At 37.1% G+C, this 16,910-nt stretch overlaps 2 protein-coding genes across 2 annotated transcripts; one reads left to right on the top strand and one right to left on the bottom strand.

The window, feature by feature from the left end:
• Positions 1–1,102: 1,102 nt before the first annotated feature.
• On the top strand, positions 1,103–2,203 carry LOC125653269 (acetylcholine receptor subunit beta-type unc-29-like). Its single transcript, XM_048882682.2, has one exon. It carries the CDS (start codon positions 1,103–1,105, stop codon positions 2,201–2,203), a length of 1,101 nt encoding a protein of 366 aa, XP_048738639.2.
• Positions 2,204–12,295: 10,092 nt separating this feature from the next.
• On the bottom strand, positions 12,296–16,861 carry LOC125656111 (collagen alpha-2(IX) chain-like). The gene is made up of 2 exons (XM_048886731.1): positions 16,672–16,861; positions 12,296–13,382 (listed from the first exon to the last, which is right to left on the bottom strand). The coding sequence occupies exons 1-2, from the start codon at positions 16,859–16,861 to the stop codon at positions 12,409–12,411; spliced, it is 1,164 nt and encodes a 387-aa protein (XP_048742688.1). The 3' UTR covers positions 12,296–12,408.
• Positions 16,862–16,910: the final 49 nt, after the last annotated feature.

The raw sequence follows: 16,910 nt of genomic DNA, 5'->3' as shown, positions 1-16,910 counted from the left end.
TTCCTTGTCGAGGACCCTCTTGCGACAAAACCATCCGAGCTCTCAGATAGCCTCTCTGTGACCGGAGTTTACTATAACACAGAAAACCGCACTGCAAAATTTTCGTTACATTGTGTTTTACTGACAAATCATATTAATGTCAACAATTTGTATGATTTTAACTATATGATCAAAGTTATTAACTTATCAATACAGCCTGTGGTTGGTGTTATGTATATCAAGGATAAATAGTGTATTTTATTGTGTATTGTACTTCTTGAAGCCATTGCAATTACACAGGTACGATGTACATCAAATGCTTGTTATCATTGATGGCTTTTTCGCAAGTTCTATTTAAATGACATTCACTGGATGAGATTTTCCATCAATTCTTGACAGACACGTTCACTTACTAATAGAATGAGAACAGAAAATTCGCCGTGCGTAATAGATTGTCAAAAAAGTTACATGTACATAGTCTTCAAATGAACAAAACGAAAATGAACTCTGAGCACATTGGTATCGTGAACTTTGCTTCAGGAAGAAGGAATATTAAGGGTCAAGGCTAAATGGAAAAACTAATTCCACAGCACATACTGGCCTTTAATAATTTCAAGATAATTCATGATAAAAAGAATCTATTCATATTCATTTTTGGTTTCGTGCGTTTTTGGTCACTTTGTCCGTAGTATATGTAACATCTCAACAATTACTTTTATTATCTATCATAGTAAACGTCAGTCTGAACTGTAAAGCCATGGCGTCAATTATAGTCAGCCATTTAAAAATCCGATGTATGCTCATTAACAACTATTTATTATTATGACCAGTGAAAATGAGACAGCCGACAGTCTTTTTAAATTTGTATGGACAGGGACACAAAAAAATGTGCTTTGAACACAACGAAAACCAGAGTCGATGTAAAAACATATCTTTGTGTTGATTTAAATTTAAACCACCATCGCGCACACTGTGGTAGTGTGTAATACAACACAAAGGTTACCCTCTCAAACATTCAACTGTAGAATTTCTAGCTAGTAGTGCGTGAAAGTGGAGAGAAATGGAAGTGTTTAAAACGGCATTTATCCTCTTCCTATCTTTTGTGTTATGCTCCAGTACAAATATGGAAAATATTCTGTTAAGTGATCTCTTCAATGGATATAACCCACAAATTAAACCAGTGAAAAATCACTCTGACGATGCATTAGTAGGAGTGCAGTTGATCCCATTTCTTATAAGAAAAGTGGATGAAAAGTTACAGACATTTTCTACATCGCTGTGGGTTGGTTATTATTGGAGAGACGAAAACTTACAGTGGAACCCCAATAATTACAGTGGAATAACAGGACTCCGTGTCAATATAGATCAAATCTGGATACCAGGAATATGTATCGTAAACGAACTCACTGACCAAAAGTGTTTAAACTTTGACGAAAAGGGAATGGCTTTTATAATGCCTGACGGATATGTGTTTTACAACAAACCAATGGAGAGCACGATACAGTGTATACTGGACATATCGGCCTATCCTTTTGACGAACAAGTTTGTACATACATTTTTTACCCTTATTCAACCGTAGCTCATAACTTTTTGTACATAGAAAAGGAGACATATATTGTTTTAAGATATTTCCAACCAAACGAAGAATGGGAAGTAAAATCAACCTCCAAATCGTTCACTATAGATGCCAGTACTCCCGATTGGCCCGTTCAAACAGCGCGTCTTAGCATTGTTCTAAAACGTCGCCCTTACTACGTTATAATAAACGTATTTGTTCCGATTTTCATTTTGTCCATCTTAAACCTCATGACCTTCCTATTACCAGTAGAATCAGGAGAAAAGATGGGAATGACCTTGGCGATATTTCTCACATTTGCCGTTTTTGTTACCCTCATCAGTGACTCCATGCCCAAGTCCTCTGACAACTTGTCATTTTTCGGTAACTACGTGGCAGGACAGTTGATCATAAGTGGAATAACAATCGTTTTGGAGACCATTGTAATCAAAGTTTATCTGAAGGAAAGTGCGCCACCAGTTGAGACCGGAAACAAGGACTCTCTCAATAAACACCAGGAATGTAAACAACATGATCCTGATCGATGGAAACGGTTTGCCGAGAAATTAGAACGATATTTTTTTGGTTTTGTTATTTTCGTTACTTTTTCAGCAGGCTTGTATTTAGTATTAGGCTTCACTGTGATGCGTCGAACAGTCACGCATTGAAGAAGATGATCATTGTATCTTGTCCAGTATGATATATACATGTAACAAGTGTTTACGTCATAGGTATGATGACGTGATGGTTGGCTGTACATTGTTTAACGTCCCGCTCGATAATTTTTCACTCATGGTGACGTTATGACGTGATATTTAGATGATGTGATATCTGATTATTATTGAAAGCGACTGATGAAGAACTTTAATGCTGGATACAAGGTGAAGATAACGAACAGTGATCAATCTTGTAACTCCTATAAGCAATACAAAATAGATAGTTGGGCAAACACGGAGCCCTGGAAACACCAGAGGTGGGATCAGGTGCCTAGGAGGAGTAAGCATCCCCTGTTGACCGGTCACACCCGCCGTGGGCCCTATATCCTGATCAGGTAAACGGAGTTATCCGCAGTCAAAATCAGTGTGCCAAGAACGCCCTAACAATTGGTATGAAACACGTCAGACAGCATTTGACCCCATGCGAGGTTGTATTGACGAACTAGATCGTTATAACGACCATAGAATTTGCGAAATGCTGACTTCAATCGAGTCTGTTGAAACCCCTGTACCATCAACTTGTTAGATGCCTGAATCAGTTTAAACAGGTAGAATAAGAGTACTCAATTATGCTGGGGTTATTACGATTCGTTCGGAGGTTAAAAATGATTTTCATTGTGTATGTATCATTACTTTACACAGAATCAGGAGAATGTGTTCATCCCCGGTTTGTAAATCCATAATAATGTACATGCATGGCTGCAACTGAAGATGTAGAAACATACAAACGTAATCATTTTATCTTGCATTCGGTAGATTAAAGCTATCAAGTCCATATAAAAAATAGATGTGTTAAGTATTGTCATTTTTGTCTACTCTGGTATATTGTTTTCATTTTCCCCCTCTGTAACCATGACATGATATATACACCTCTGGTGTGTCCAGGGGTCCGTGTTTGCCCAACTATCTATTTTGTATTGCTTGTAGGAGTTATGAGATTGATCACTGTTCGTTATCTTCACCTTGCATACATTGTATTCAAGTGATTTGATGGTGGGGTATGAATTGTAGTTGCACATTTAGGTTTCAAATATTATTCATGTGATAAATGTACTCTGCTATGACGCTGTCCGTTCGTGTGTATAATTTTCATTGTATTTCTTTAAGAATGCAAGAATATAAAATTATACTCTTTTTAAAAAATCTATTTTTATCCTTGTTAATTAATTTACGTTATTTCAAACGCTTACGGAAATTTTATCGCATGGCTAAATACGGTAAAGAAGGGTCTCAACAAGGGCTTCTTTTTTAACTGTTAGACTATACTAGTATTTGTTGATTAATTTTGGGTATCACTATTATATACGTGACCGTTCTGTTGGTTATAAGTGGAATCAAAGTGATTTTGGAGACTATTGTCTTTAAAGTAATTTCAAAGAGAAACTACAAACGGACAAGATCACCAGGATTGTAAAGCACGTGACCCTGATCGCTGGAAAGAGTTTGCAGTGAATATAGAGAAGTTGATGTGGGTTTCGCCACTATTACAGTGGTTTTGTATTTGGTATAATGCGTCATCATAATATGTCAAACCGTCAGAGAATGCAAACACACACACACGCGCGCGCACGCTCTAATAAGTTAATATCCAATACCTTATTACATGTGGTCCCCTTTAGACCAACTGAAGGAGATTAAAGGTTTTGTCTATGCCAGTCCGCCCGTCCCTCTGTCTGTCAGTCAATCTGTCCCATTTTACCACATTATGCTAATCTCGATTGAGATTCGGCTCCGCTGAATATTTGGACCGACGCCTTCACCGTCAATCCAAATATTCAGCCGAGCACTGACGCCTTCACCGTCAATTAAAATATTCAGCCGAGCCGAGCTCGGCTGAATATTTGGATTGACGGTGAAGGCGTCAGTCCAAATATTCAGCGGAGCCGAATCTCAACCGAGATTAACATTATGCCTGCGAGGATTCGTTAAAATCAATCTAGTTTCAAAGTGGCAAACTACAGATCAATTTCGAATTTCGTAACGTTTGATAGACATGTGTCAAAGAAATAATTTTTTTTATTATATACTTTCAATTTCATCTCTTCTCTTTCTTTAAAAGTGTGCGGGCATATATCACACGATATATGCCCGGAAACATTCCGGCCCGCAAACGTTACGTCACAATCAATACACACGCAAATTACTACGTCGTTAATTTTCAAATCTTTCGTGTTTTTCATCTTTTACTCAGTTAAACCAATAAAGAAATTGTTAAAATTAATTGTTAGTTTCTAAATGAAATTGAAAGTATATAATAAAAAGGTTATAGACTTTGTATGGGAAAATATGACGACCTCGTTTTTTTGTCGCGGACGGACCTCGCAAGCTCGGTCCGTCTACACGCCAAAAACCTCGGTCGTCATATTTTTCCATACAAAGTCTATAACCTATAAATATTGTTATATTTTTATCGGAATGGGGATCGTCTTCCAATGGAAAGCTGAAGGCTAAAAGAAGGACATCCAGGGGACCGTGTTTACCCAACTGTCTATTTTGTATTGCTTGTAGGAGTTATGAGATTGATCACTGTTCGTTATCTTCACCTTGCACATCTGAATAGAGGCAGTCGACGAAAGTCGGTCGCCGATTGTGTACATAGTCACTTCATTAATTTAACATTTCAAGCTCTTTAATTGCAAAAGGTGCATATCAATGAAAATATATAGCAAATCCTTTAATCAGGCGAGTACCTTTTCTGCAGTCGGTGAGGGAACACATGCTCAATTTACCGACTGAAATCGCGGGTATTCGAAATCAGCCTTCGAATAATTCATAGTAAGTAGTATTACGGAGAAGGTTCAGAAGTTCTTTATGAAAGGTGAAGATAACGAACAATGATCAATCTTATAACTCTTATAAGCAATACATAATAGAGAGTTGGGTAAACACGGATCCCTGGATATACCAAAAGTGGGATCATATGCCTAGGAGGAGTAAGCATCCCCTGTCGACCGTTCACACCTGCCGCGAGCCCTATATCTTAATCAGGTAAACTGAGTTATCGGTAGTAAAAATTAGTGTGCCAAGAACGGCCTAACAATCGGTATGAAACCAGTCAGACATCATTTGATCCAATGATAGGTTGTATTGGCAAACTAGATTGTTATAACGGCCATATAATTGGCAAAATACTTACTTTAAACGAGACTGTTGAAACTTCTGCACCATCAACTTCTTTGTCAGTATCCTACCTCGATTTAAATTCGCAGAAAAAGCTCTTGCATATCGAATCGGTTGAGATATCTAAATATAAGTATATGTTGGTAAACTTTGTGGCGAGAGAAAAGTTTAACAACATACTTAGTACATGTTTCCCACGAGAAGGCAAAACTCTTTGTGGTCTCTATTTAAATTATTATAACCCTTCCGTAATTTTTATCCTTTAATCAAGATCATCAGCATTTATCTTGACTGGTGCAATTTTGTATATTGATAATTTGTGCCCTACAGAGGATTATACATGTATTCAACAGCCTGGCGAGGGTGCACAGTATGTAGTTTTCAAGTATTATTGGGTTTTTTGTACACATTAAATATAATTTCATCCATGTTTCAAGAGTGTCTGCCATGTATCTTCAAATGGATTTAAGTTAAGAACTTACTGAAACTATTCTTTGGACATTTTCGGGCATGGTAGAAAATACTTCCATGCGTTTCCTAGATATCATTTCTGACACCAGACTATTTGGGTGACCAACAAAAACGGATCAGATATGCTGATAGAGTGATATAAAACTTCCTGTGTCTTTTAAATTCATTTCAAATGATACATTGCTGTTTGTATCGTTTTGTGACCGAAGCCCGAACACAAGATGGTGAGTACACATCTTATACTATTTTCATGAATTGTTAGCGATGGTGCATAACAGATACCTCAGAGAGAGAGAGAGAGAGAGAGAGAGAGAGAATGTATCTTAAATATATTCATATCGCTCTATCAACATGTCTGATCTCTTCATTCTGTTGGTCACCCAAGCCACACCAATTTTTTTTTAAAATATTCAATGTTCCATACCTATTCTGGTAACTGAAACACTGTTTTCAGAGAGCGCGACGCCCTTCCTTGATTGTTACCAATCATTGATAATTATTGGTTTAATAATTCAATGACACGGTTACCCAACTATGCAGCTTGGACTTGGGGTGTACCAATTTATTTGGTACACACAAAAATCTTTTGTTCGAGGTGTGAAATATGTACTAATGGAATATTGCTACATAAATATGGGGAGTGGACGATGGAGAAGCTGAAATCATCCCGTTTATCTTAAAGTTGAGTTGTTAGTTTGCCGTTGATATATATTTTCAATAATATATCTACGTATAAAGCAGAAGTGGACGACTCTGTGGTGACTTCTATTTTGAGTTCATAGGGATATATCGATATAAGTAATTAAATGCAGATATGAATGTTATATTGCAGTGTTGTTTTGATTGATTGATTGATTGATTGATTGGATATTGTTTAACGTCCCGCCCGAGAATGTTTTAGGTCACAGTTCAAGGTAAAACGACATTATATGTACATTTCTTGAATATCCCATCCATCAACAAATGGGTGCTCCGGTAGGGGACATGTATTGCTTATCCAATGCTCTCAGAATGCTTGCTTTCTTATTTAGCTTAAATCTCTTAATTTTGTTTCTGAAGTACTTCGGATAGTCTCGTGGCACGAAAAGGCCGTAAGCGCCAAGCATAGGCCTAAATTTTGCAGACCTTCACTGACAATGGTGACGTTTCCATATGAGAGAAAAATTCTCTAGTGGGATGTTAAAAAATATACAAAAAATCAGTCTAGATTTTGAATGTTGTTGTTTTGACCACAATTCGCCGCTCATAACCAGACTTAATCTCAGCGAGATTCGTCGAGGCTGGATATTTGGACTGACGCCTCTTCCGAATCTCAGACCAGTGTCACATAAAGTGATTCGGGAAATCTTGCCTGAACTTCGGCCGCTTGTTGCGATTAAAATGGGTTAAATTGAATTTCTTGCCCGCTTCAACTTTTCGCCTTAGACATCCTATTAACTCCCTATCACAATGAAATATGCATTTCTTACCTTTACAAGGTGTAAATCCCACAGTAATTCAAGTTGGCTATTTTCGAAGCCATTGCAAACGGCCACCATTTCATATTTTACCTTCTCAACACTGAAGAGTTCCGATAGTTTAGGACGCCTTCTAATAGATTGATTAAATATTACACAGTTTTCTTTTTATTGCTGTTAATTTTTATGCTTAAATGCTTTGTACAAAGTAATTGTCAACCAGTAAGTTCTGTATTTTCAATCATAGTACAAATTGTCATGAATTAGTATATCGGAACTCTTCAGTGTTGAGAAGGTAAAATATGAAATGGTGGCCGTTTGCAATGGCTTCGAAAATAGCCAACTTGAATTACTGTGGGATTTACACCTTGTAAAGGTAAGAAATGCATATTTCATTGTGATAGGGAGTTAATAGGATGTCTGAGGCGAAAAGTTGAAGCGGGCAAGAAATTCAATTTAACCCATTTTAATCGCAACAAGCGGCTGAAGTTCAGGCAAGATTTCCCGAATCACTTTATGTGACACTGGTCTGAGATTCGGAAGAGGCGTCAGTCCAAATATCCAGCCTCGATGAATCTCGCTGAGATTAAACCAGACTAGACATCTGTACACACGTCGCGGCACTCGTATGACATCATTATCACTTATAATCGAATTTTCTGTATGAGAGAGGAATCTTAATTTCAAGTTGAAAAAAAAGTATTGTGTGATGATGGGATTTGAACCGGGAACCTTTTGATTTGGGGACGAGGTTATTACCTCTTAACCATTGGGTGAAGTTATGTATTATCAAATAATAAGCTTATGAGGTTTGGAAATATAGGATTTATTTGAAGTCAATTCTTACTTTCAGTATTTGTTGAGAATTATTTCTGGCTATGTTATATATAGAAAACTTTGACATAAAACTAATTATTGATAAATATTTATAATGTCATATGAAACAGTGCATTGCATACTGGTCATTTCTCGTGATGTTTTTGTGGCCATTGGTTGACAGAAAGGGTTTGAGCACTACATGTAAGTAGATTCTGTGAAAATTTGTATTATAGTGATGCAACTAGCACTTTGTATATTTCAAACAAGTAACAGACGACTTCTGGAGAACTCGTACCCAGGAGAACCCGTACCCAGGAGAACTCGTACCCAGAAATTTGGGTACGAGTTCTCCACGAGAAGTCGTACCCATTAATATCTGGGTACGAGTTCTCCTGGAGAAAAACTTTGTCATTTTATCAAATAGAAATGTGGGTACGAGTTCTCCTAAAGAAAAACTTGTCAATTGTATTGTAAAAATCTGGGTACGAGTTCTCCTGGAGAAAAACTTTGTAATTAAACACATAAAAATCTGGGTACGAGTTCTCCTCGAGAAAAACTTTGTCATTTCTGTCATAAAAACCTGGTTACGAGTTCTCTCGGAGAAAAAAACTTTGTCATTTTATCTGATAAATCTGGGTACGACTACGAGTTCTGGAGAAAAAAAATTGTTATGAAAATCTAGGTACGAGTTCTCCCGGAGAAAAAAAACTTAAATCATTTTATTAAATGGATTCTCATTGGAGAAAAACTATGTCTTTATTGTTATATAAATTCTGGTAAGAGTTCTCCTGGAGAAAAAGTTTGTCATTATATAGTAATCAAAATTTTGATACGAGTTTATCTCATTACTATTTTAGGTATTGGAATCTGGGTACAACATCTCCTTGAAAAAAATGGAGGATTTCATACATTATACATAATTTACTATGCCTTTCAATTGAATAATAAAAAGTAAATACAATGATCATACTTGTTTGTTGTGTTGTTTTGTTTTTCATTTGAATTGCCGTTTGGCTTGAGACGATAATTAGTATAATTATTGCAATTAAAAACCAATTTTAAACCTGCGACATTGTATTTTTATAGCGTACCTCTATCCTCCGGCACATGGAGGAAAACTCGTACCCTGATTTATATGACAAAAGGACGAAGTTTTTTATCAGGAGAACTCGTACCCAGATTTTTATGACATGACAGAAATGACAAAGTTTTTTCTGTAGGAGAACTCGTATCCAGATTTATCAGATAAATCTCCTGATACCTAACAGACTATGTAGTTTTCTATGTATGCATGCACTAGTTCTTTGAAGTTAATATGAAGATAAATTTCATGGTATGTGTAAAGGTCATGCAATATGTAGAGTGTATTTGATATTTTTAATTTTCAATGTAGTCTTACAATACACAGTTCAGAAGTGCCTTGCTATAGTCACCGCATTTGCCCCTTACTTAGGGTATGTGTTTGCATATTGCTTTTGTGTACTTTGATGGAAATGTTGTGTACAGATTTTTACTGTTTGTGTAATGGTGATATACATAAGATAGTTATGTGAATTTTTTTTTTTTGAGGTCATTGATAGTAAGTCATACAATACAAATGTATAGAATTATGTTTTGGATTAATCAGAATGCTATTGACTTGTATTAGAAATATTTTAATGGCGTCTTGTTGTATATTTTAGGGAGCACTGTATACTCAGTACTTCGCCGTGGAATAATGAACCTATTACACATTGTATGGTGTTACATTTCATTATCGTTATTGATTTTGGGGAATGTCGAAAATTGCATCAATGAATAAAAACATTCTATTTCAACATTTAGAAGACTTAATCAGACTTTATTGAACGAGGTATTGTAAGCACAAATCAAGGTTCAATTAACTGCACATTAAAGGATATTTGTCTTACTCCCCTGAGTTTGCCTTAGAGTATTGATTACATAGTGATGTTGAATTAAACCCACTATGATTAGATGTCAATAAGTGGTATCCAGTGACTTAATAGTTCCTTTTAAATCATAATGGAACAAGACTCAATGTGAAAACCTAGCCTTCTGTAGAAAATGCAATGTACTAAGTGTTTTACAAGTGCAAATACGGACAGGCGAAAAACTGAATACATAGATCTGGTCATATAGAGCTGAAATTCCTCTACCGAAATTGTAAATTAACGGGTGTGACTGGTCGACAGGGGATGTTTACTCCTTCTAGGCACCTGATCCCACCCCTGGTGTATCCAGGGGTCCGTGTTTGCCCAACTATCTATTTTGAATTGTTTATAGGAGATATGAAATTAATCACTGTTCGTTATCTTCACCTTTCATCCGTGGTAGACGTTCTGAATCCAGGACGGGGCCAAACTTGGTATTTAGTGTTTATGTGTAAACATAGATCTTCTTCAATGCTGTGCCGTTTGCCTATATATTTAAGATGAAACAGTTCCAGTTCTATCTCCCGCCAAGTTCTGTTTTTATATGTCAGTATTGAAAAAAAATCATCGGGGACGGGGACCAGACTTATAGCTTTCATAACATACTAGGATTAGTTTTCAAAATTTACGTCCAGTATTCGTGTTTATTGTATATGTATAAATGAAGACAGAGTACGCACTTCACATTGAATAGAATGAATAGATATAAAAAATTAACGGGGTTCGAATTGACTGCTACCTACATGTACAAACGTAATAAATTAAAGATGTGAGTTTTCGGTTCACATGGGGCTTTAATAAATGTTTGGACAGAAATATACTGGGAAAATATGTTAGGAATTTTTTTATATCATGATGCAAGAATACAGTGACCTGCGCCGTGAATCAAAGCTTTTTATAATGGATGGATCTGTAGCTCTCTGGTATGACCAAATATTTTCCCAGAGAGCTACAGATCTCCATTAGTACAGATGCACATGTAATTCCGAATTGTCGGTACGCTTAGCATGCACTGTGTGTGTTTGATCGAATAAAGCTGTATAACAATTTCATTCATTTTTATGATAAAATAAAACGCAAGACTCCTGCATAATAAATTTACATTCGATTTGTCATGATGTAATGACTTTTTGTAAAGTTTAAACACGAATCAATGTATCTGTGCGAGTTAACATTTTACACCTAGGTATGCATGCAAAAATAGCCTTGTGAAAGAAGTTCAAGTGGTTTGAAACGTAACAGGCCTACCGTAATAATATTGTAACGTGCGGCGATCTGTACACACTGGCCGTTGCTTCAATAGAGAGAGACTCTACCATTTCACTGGAAAAGCTAGCTCACTAGCGAAACCATAGAAATTCCCTACATACTGTCTGCTACACTCCCCCCGAAGCTTAGCATGGGTCTTTTCTGATTGTTTGGCACCTCTTCAGCATCTGTCGTTCACGACGACAACCGTCGTCGTCCCAGGACGAAACCAAGTGCGTACATGGACACAAAGTCCCAAACATACTCTACCTGAAGCAAGCCTCTGGACAGCCAAACACCAGAGTCACTACGCTGCCACCATTTTGTAACGTGCAGCGGTTTGAACACACTCGTCTTTGCTTAACGTGCATGATCAAGAGAAATCACTAAAAAAGCTCAAGAGCGAGGCAGAAGAAGTTCCCTATATACTGTCTAACAATTCGATATTACATGTAGTTAACGATATCGTGCTTCCATACCATACGCAGGTTTAAATGTCCAAGTCAGCCGTTGACTGTGAAAGTCAGTCGTTCTCGCAAAAGTCCACTATGAAGAGTTTGGCAGACTATTAGGGGGGGGGGGGTGTTGTTTCACTATTCTGGCTACTATTACAGAAATATAGTAGTCATGAGTGGAACCGTCATGTATTGAATATCATTTATTATGTTTTGCACAATAGACAGATCTAACGTGAAGAATTCTGCCCTTTATTCTACTGAAGAAGATAGACTGCAAGATAGAATTACTGGGTAATTTACAATTACATGTAACTGAGTAGTAATTTTGTGATTTTGCCATGATTTCGTATTCTAGAAATGTTAAGTTTGACTATAAGGGAAAGAAATCAACATTGATAATGATAGTGTACAACTGTTTCAAGCTATTTCTATCAACATCATTGTAAATGACATTTAGTGCATATTCGTACAACCTAGATGTACGTTGCGTTAGTATATGACGATGTCATTTGTAAATAGAATTGACTTCAGAATGATTCATAGTGTATGCACATATTTAATAATTCGTAACTTATCGTTTTCAATCCAAGTTCCTTTTTTGAAAATATGAGTCAAAACAAGTCATCTATGTTTACAACAACATAGCAATATTCCTAACGATAGTAATCCCAAAATTCATGGCCGGATCCCCCATAGTGATCCACTCCTCCTGCGTGGCCAGGTTCCCCCATATACCCTTTCTGTCCTTTGGGTCCTTTTGGGCCTCTTGGTCCCCGATCTCCAGTGGCTCCCATTTGACCAGGAAAACCTGGATCTCCAGACGGACCCTGCTCTCCTTGTGGTCCCTGGTTACCAGTGTTGCCTTTATCCCCTTTATCCCCCTTTTCTCCGGGATATCCAGTTACTCCCTTTTCTCCCTTAGACCCCTTGTCCCCTGTGTCTCCTTTATTACCATTGATTCCTTTATCTCCCACATCGCCTTGTGGACCCTCGTCTCCAATTGCCCCCTTAACACCTTTGTCACCTCGATCACCTTTTTGGCCTTTTAGACCTTTATTTCCCATTGGCCCCTTATGTCCTTTGGGACCAGTTTTTCCCGCTAATCCAGCAGGTCCCTTGTCACCGGTTGCTCCTTTATTGCCTTTCAACCCCTTGATTCCAGAATCTCCTGTATCACCCATCACTCCTTTCTGACCTTGTTGACCTTTGTCGCCGACATCACCTTGTTCGCCCTGGATGCCTTTAGCTCCGACAAGTCCCTTTTCTCCAACATCTCCCGTAATACCTTTTACTCCCTTGTCTCCTTTTGATCCTTTCATACCCTTATTGCCTTGCGAGCCCTTCGCACCCATCTCTCCCGTCTCTCCTTTAGCCCCTTTCACACCTTTGGGGCCCCGAGAACCCCGGTTTCCAATCAGTCCTTTATCACCAGTTTCACCCTTTTGGCCCTTGATTCCTTGATGTCCCTTCTTACCCCGGTGCCCTTGATCACCTTTAATGCCTTTAAGGCCAAGGTGTCCTTTGGGTCCTTTGTCACCTAAAGGGCCGAGGTTCCCTAATTCACCCTTTTTTCCCGGATAGCCCGTGAGTCCCTTAGGTCCTGGAGGTCCCTGCTCTCCCTTGTTACCTGTGATTATTGTTTTCAGGTTAATAGAATAATAATCGACAGAATAAATTCAATTTTTGTTTTGCAGTTTAAAAACAGGTAAACAGTTTCTTGTGATATATTATTTTCATGTGCTGTTATATGTTAACTAAATAAAAAAAACTTGAATGAAATATTTATATTCATTTTACATGTATTGCTTTTCAATTATCCATATCGAACATATTTGTTTAGAAATGTAAGATAAGTTTTCTCCTATATACTAGTAAATCATATCCAATATGTATTGTTTCTAAGTTGCTGCGAATACAAATGGCGGCTATGATGAAACCCCATTTGCTTTAACTGTGTGCGATTTCTTTGTGTGGGTGAAAATACACATATGAAATAAGATGATGTAGTTACAGAGAACAATAACAGTATTTATATTGAAATGTTTTCTCTTGAATAAAGCACAGGGGCTTAGCCCATTTTGGGCCTGAACTCTGTGATACCATAAATGTATATTTATAGTACCACTGAGTTCGGGCAAAACGGGCTTAGCCCTTGTGGAATAAAGCAATAAATTATTTACATTTAAAATTCTAAAGGTGATAGATATAAGGTGAAGATAAGAACACTGATCAATCTCATAACACCTATAAGTAATACAAAATAGACAGTTGGGCAAACACGGACCCCTGGACACACCAGAGGTGGAATCAGGTGCCTAGGAGGAGTAAGCATCCCCTGTCGACCAGTCACACCCACCGTGAGCCCTATATCTTGATCAGGTAAACGGAGTTATCAGTAGTCAAAATAAGTGTGGCAAGAACGGCCTAACAATCGGTATGAAACACGTCAGACAGCATTTGACCCAATGATAGGTTGTATTGGCAAACTAGATCGTTATAACGACCATAGAATTTGCGAAATGATGGCTTTAAACGAGACTGTTGGAACCCCTGCACCATTAACTCGTTTGTCAGTAGCCTGCTTCGCTTTAAAAACTGACCATAAGCAGAACAAGCTGTTACGTATCGAACAGTTGAGAGATATAAAACACCATAAGCAAGTGATAATGTAATATTGATACATAAATATGGGAAGTTGACGATGAAGAAGCTGAAATCATCCCATTTGTCATAAAGTTGAGTTGTTAGTTTGCCGTTAATATCTACTTTCAATAAAATATCTAAGTATGAAGCAGAATTGGACAACTCTGTGATGTCTTTTATTTCGAGTTCACTGGGATATATCAAATCGACATATGAATGAAAATTATTATTGTTAACAGATGATACGTCGTCGATATATCTAAATGTCGAATTGAGAGCCACAGCAAGAGAAGTTTTCTTCTCACATAGAAGTTTTTAGATAAATTTTGCTTGATAGGAATATAAAAACAGGTCAGTTAACAAAAGAGCACAATTCGTGCCCATGGAGATTCCAACAGACTGTTGGAAGATCTGATCACCAAAGACAACGAAGATATTGTCAATGAGGAACTTCAGCATATTTTTTATTTCAACTTCCGAGTACTTGTGGGTGGAATCAGAGTGGCGGTTAAGAAAGTAATTTTTTGGATGATTGACCACTAAATAGGAATATTTGCGTTTTCCATTTTTGTTGAAGAAGCAACTGTCTATGATATCAAATAGTCTAGTCTTTAATTTATCATGAGGAATGGTCGTGTAAAGTGTTGAAAAAGCATACATTTTTATGTTGTTGATTTGAGAAAAGTTTTGCGATTTCAAGTTTACTAAAATTTCTGTAGAATTTTTTAAAATCCACAATTGATTAATACCACTTCTGGCATATGTAGTCGCACAGTAAGTTTGAGGTTTCTCCTTCACAGCTGTTAATATTTTCGTGTGGAGCAAAGATAGGGGCTTGGTAAAACGCTTACTGGATCTAGCAATATATCTTTATTTGTAAGGGTTTTTATGAAGTTTAGGAATCCAGTATAGGTACGGTAACTCATATTCATCCGACCCATTGACTGGGATATTAAATGTGTCTAAAACTGAAGCATAGTTTTGAAGAATTTTGTCTTTTGAAAGGGCAGTTGGAGTATAAGTACGATTACCAAAAGTGGAATTAATTCCACGTTCGTTTAAAATACAGTTGTAATAATGAGCCTTACAAAGACAATATTGTTACAAGATTTGTCAGTTGGAACCAAAACATATTTCTCGTGTAACCTATCTAATTCTTTTATCACTTCTGGTTTACTAAACACAGAAGGATAGATGGTACATACTTTTGTTTTAATATGTCTGATGCGGGATTTTAATATTCCTCTTACACTTTTAATCCATTCTGACAATGTATCAAGTTCTTCTTTTTCATATTTAGCCCATCGTCTGGCATAATCCTCGACAGAATTGAATTTCCTAATAGAGATGAAGTTCTGTCGACAATTGAAAGACCGAGGTTTTCTGTATTTATGACCTTTTAGAATAAGTGATTTGAGGTCCTCATTTTCAAATATATCAATATCACCAGTAATGACATGTCCAGCTGGACTATAGTTGTAAACAGATGAAGAACAAGAACACGCAGGTGGATTAAGTATAAGATGGTCTATATCTAGGCACTGCAAAGTTTGTTTATAATTAAAAAGTTTGAATGCAATAGTAGAAGTATATTTGTAGGAAATACTGGATGTAGCCTTGAACTTGAAATAGGTTGGAATACACGATTGAACTCTTATATGACGAAGTATGTTACTTATGTTGACGGCATCTATTCCTTTGTTTGTAAATTTGAGCTTAAGGAACTGGCATGTAGATAGAGTTCAGTTGTTACATGCGCACGTGTTACCCTAACACGTGTACACGTACTTCTTACTCCTTGCAGTTTCTCTAACGTTACTAAAGCTCTGCATGGAAATACGTAAGATAGATCTATGGATAATATGAAGAGAATTTGATAACCATAATTGAAAACAAGAAACAACTTTTATAGTTGGGATTTGATGGGAATCTATTCATATGACCATAAGACAATCCCTGCATAAAGAAATAGAACTTTATAATTAGATTACCGCATCAATTAAAACACGCCGTCTTCAAAAACTTTTAGACACGCATTAAGTTTTTACTTTCGAGCAAATGTTTCCTGAAGAGAGACTTTCCTAATTTATTTGAAAGGTGCAAAAATGTTTGTTATATAGTTTGGTGACTCTGAACTGTAGTTAAACAAAATAAATTGTGTAAGTTTTATCGTTATAATGTCTGTGGTTTAGAATTACATGTAGTTGCCAAAATGAGCATACTTCCAACCTTCCAACAACAAAAAACTCCAGGAGACTGAGTCAGTTTCTTACCCGGTTTGGCCCCGTGATGACTGCTGGCCAGTTTCATTTTCAGATGACTTATTGTGTTCTTCATCTGGACGATGAGCGTGCGTAGATTTTCAGCCTCCTCGTCGCATTCTGCCGCTCCCCAGGGTCCGCCCGCTGATGCGATCCCCCATACAGTTACGACAACAGAGAGAGCGGTAAGGTGTCTTACCATCATTCTATTTAGTACCAGGTTCTGTACATTCGCTGGGCAACTGGACTTC

Source organism: Ostrea edulis, chromosome 1 (assembly GCF_947568905.1).
Source record: "Ostrea edulis chromosome 1, xbOstEdul1.1, whole genome shotgun sequence".
NCBI classification, from domain to species: Eukaryota; Metazoa; Mollusca; class Bivalvia; order Ostreida; family Ostreidae; genus Ostrea; species Ostrea edulis.
Note: the sequence above shows the minus strand (reverse complement) of the source record. Positions and strands in the feature narration are given on the sequence as shown.

Coding starts and splice junctions, on each gene's coding strand:
- LOC125653269 (XM_048882682.2), top strand. CDS start 1,103: ATGGAAAATATTCTGTTAAGTGATCTCTTCAATGGATATAACCCACAA.
- LOC125656111 (XM_048886731.1), bottom strand. CDS start 16,861: ATGGTAAGACACCTTACCGCTCTCTCTGTTGTCGTAACTGTATGGGGG. Junction 13,383..16,671: donor TCATCACGGGGCCAAACCGG/GTAAGAAACTGA, acceptor CAATAATCACAG/GTAACAAGGGAGAGCAGGGA.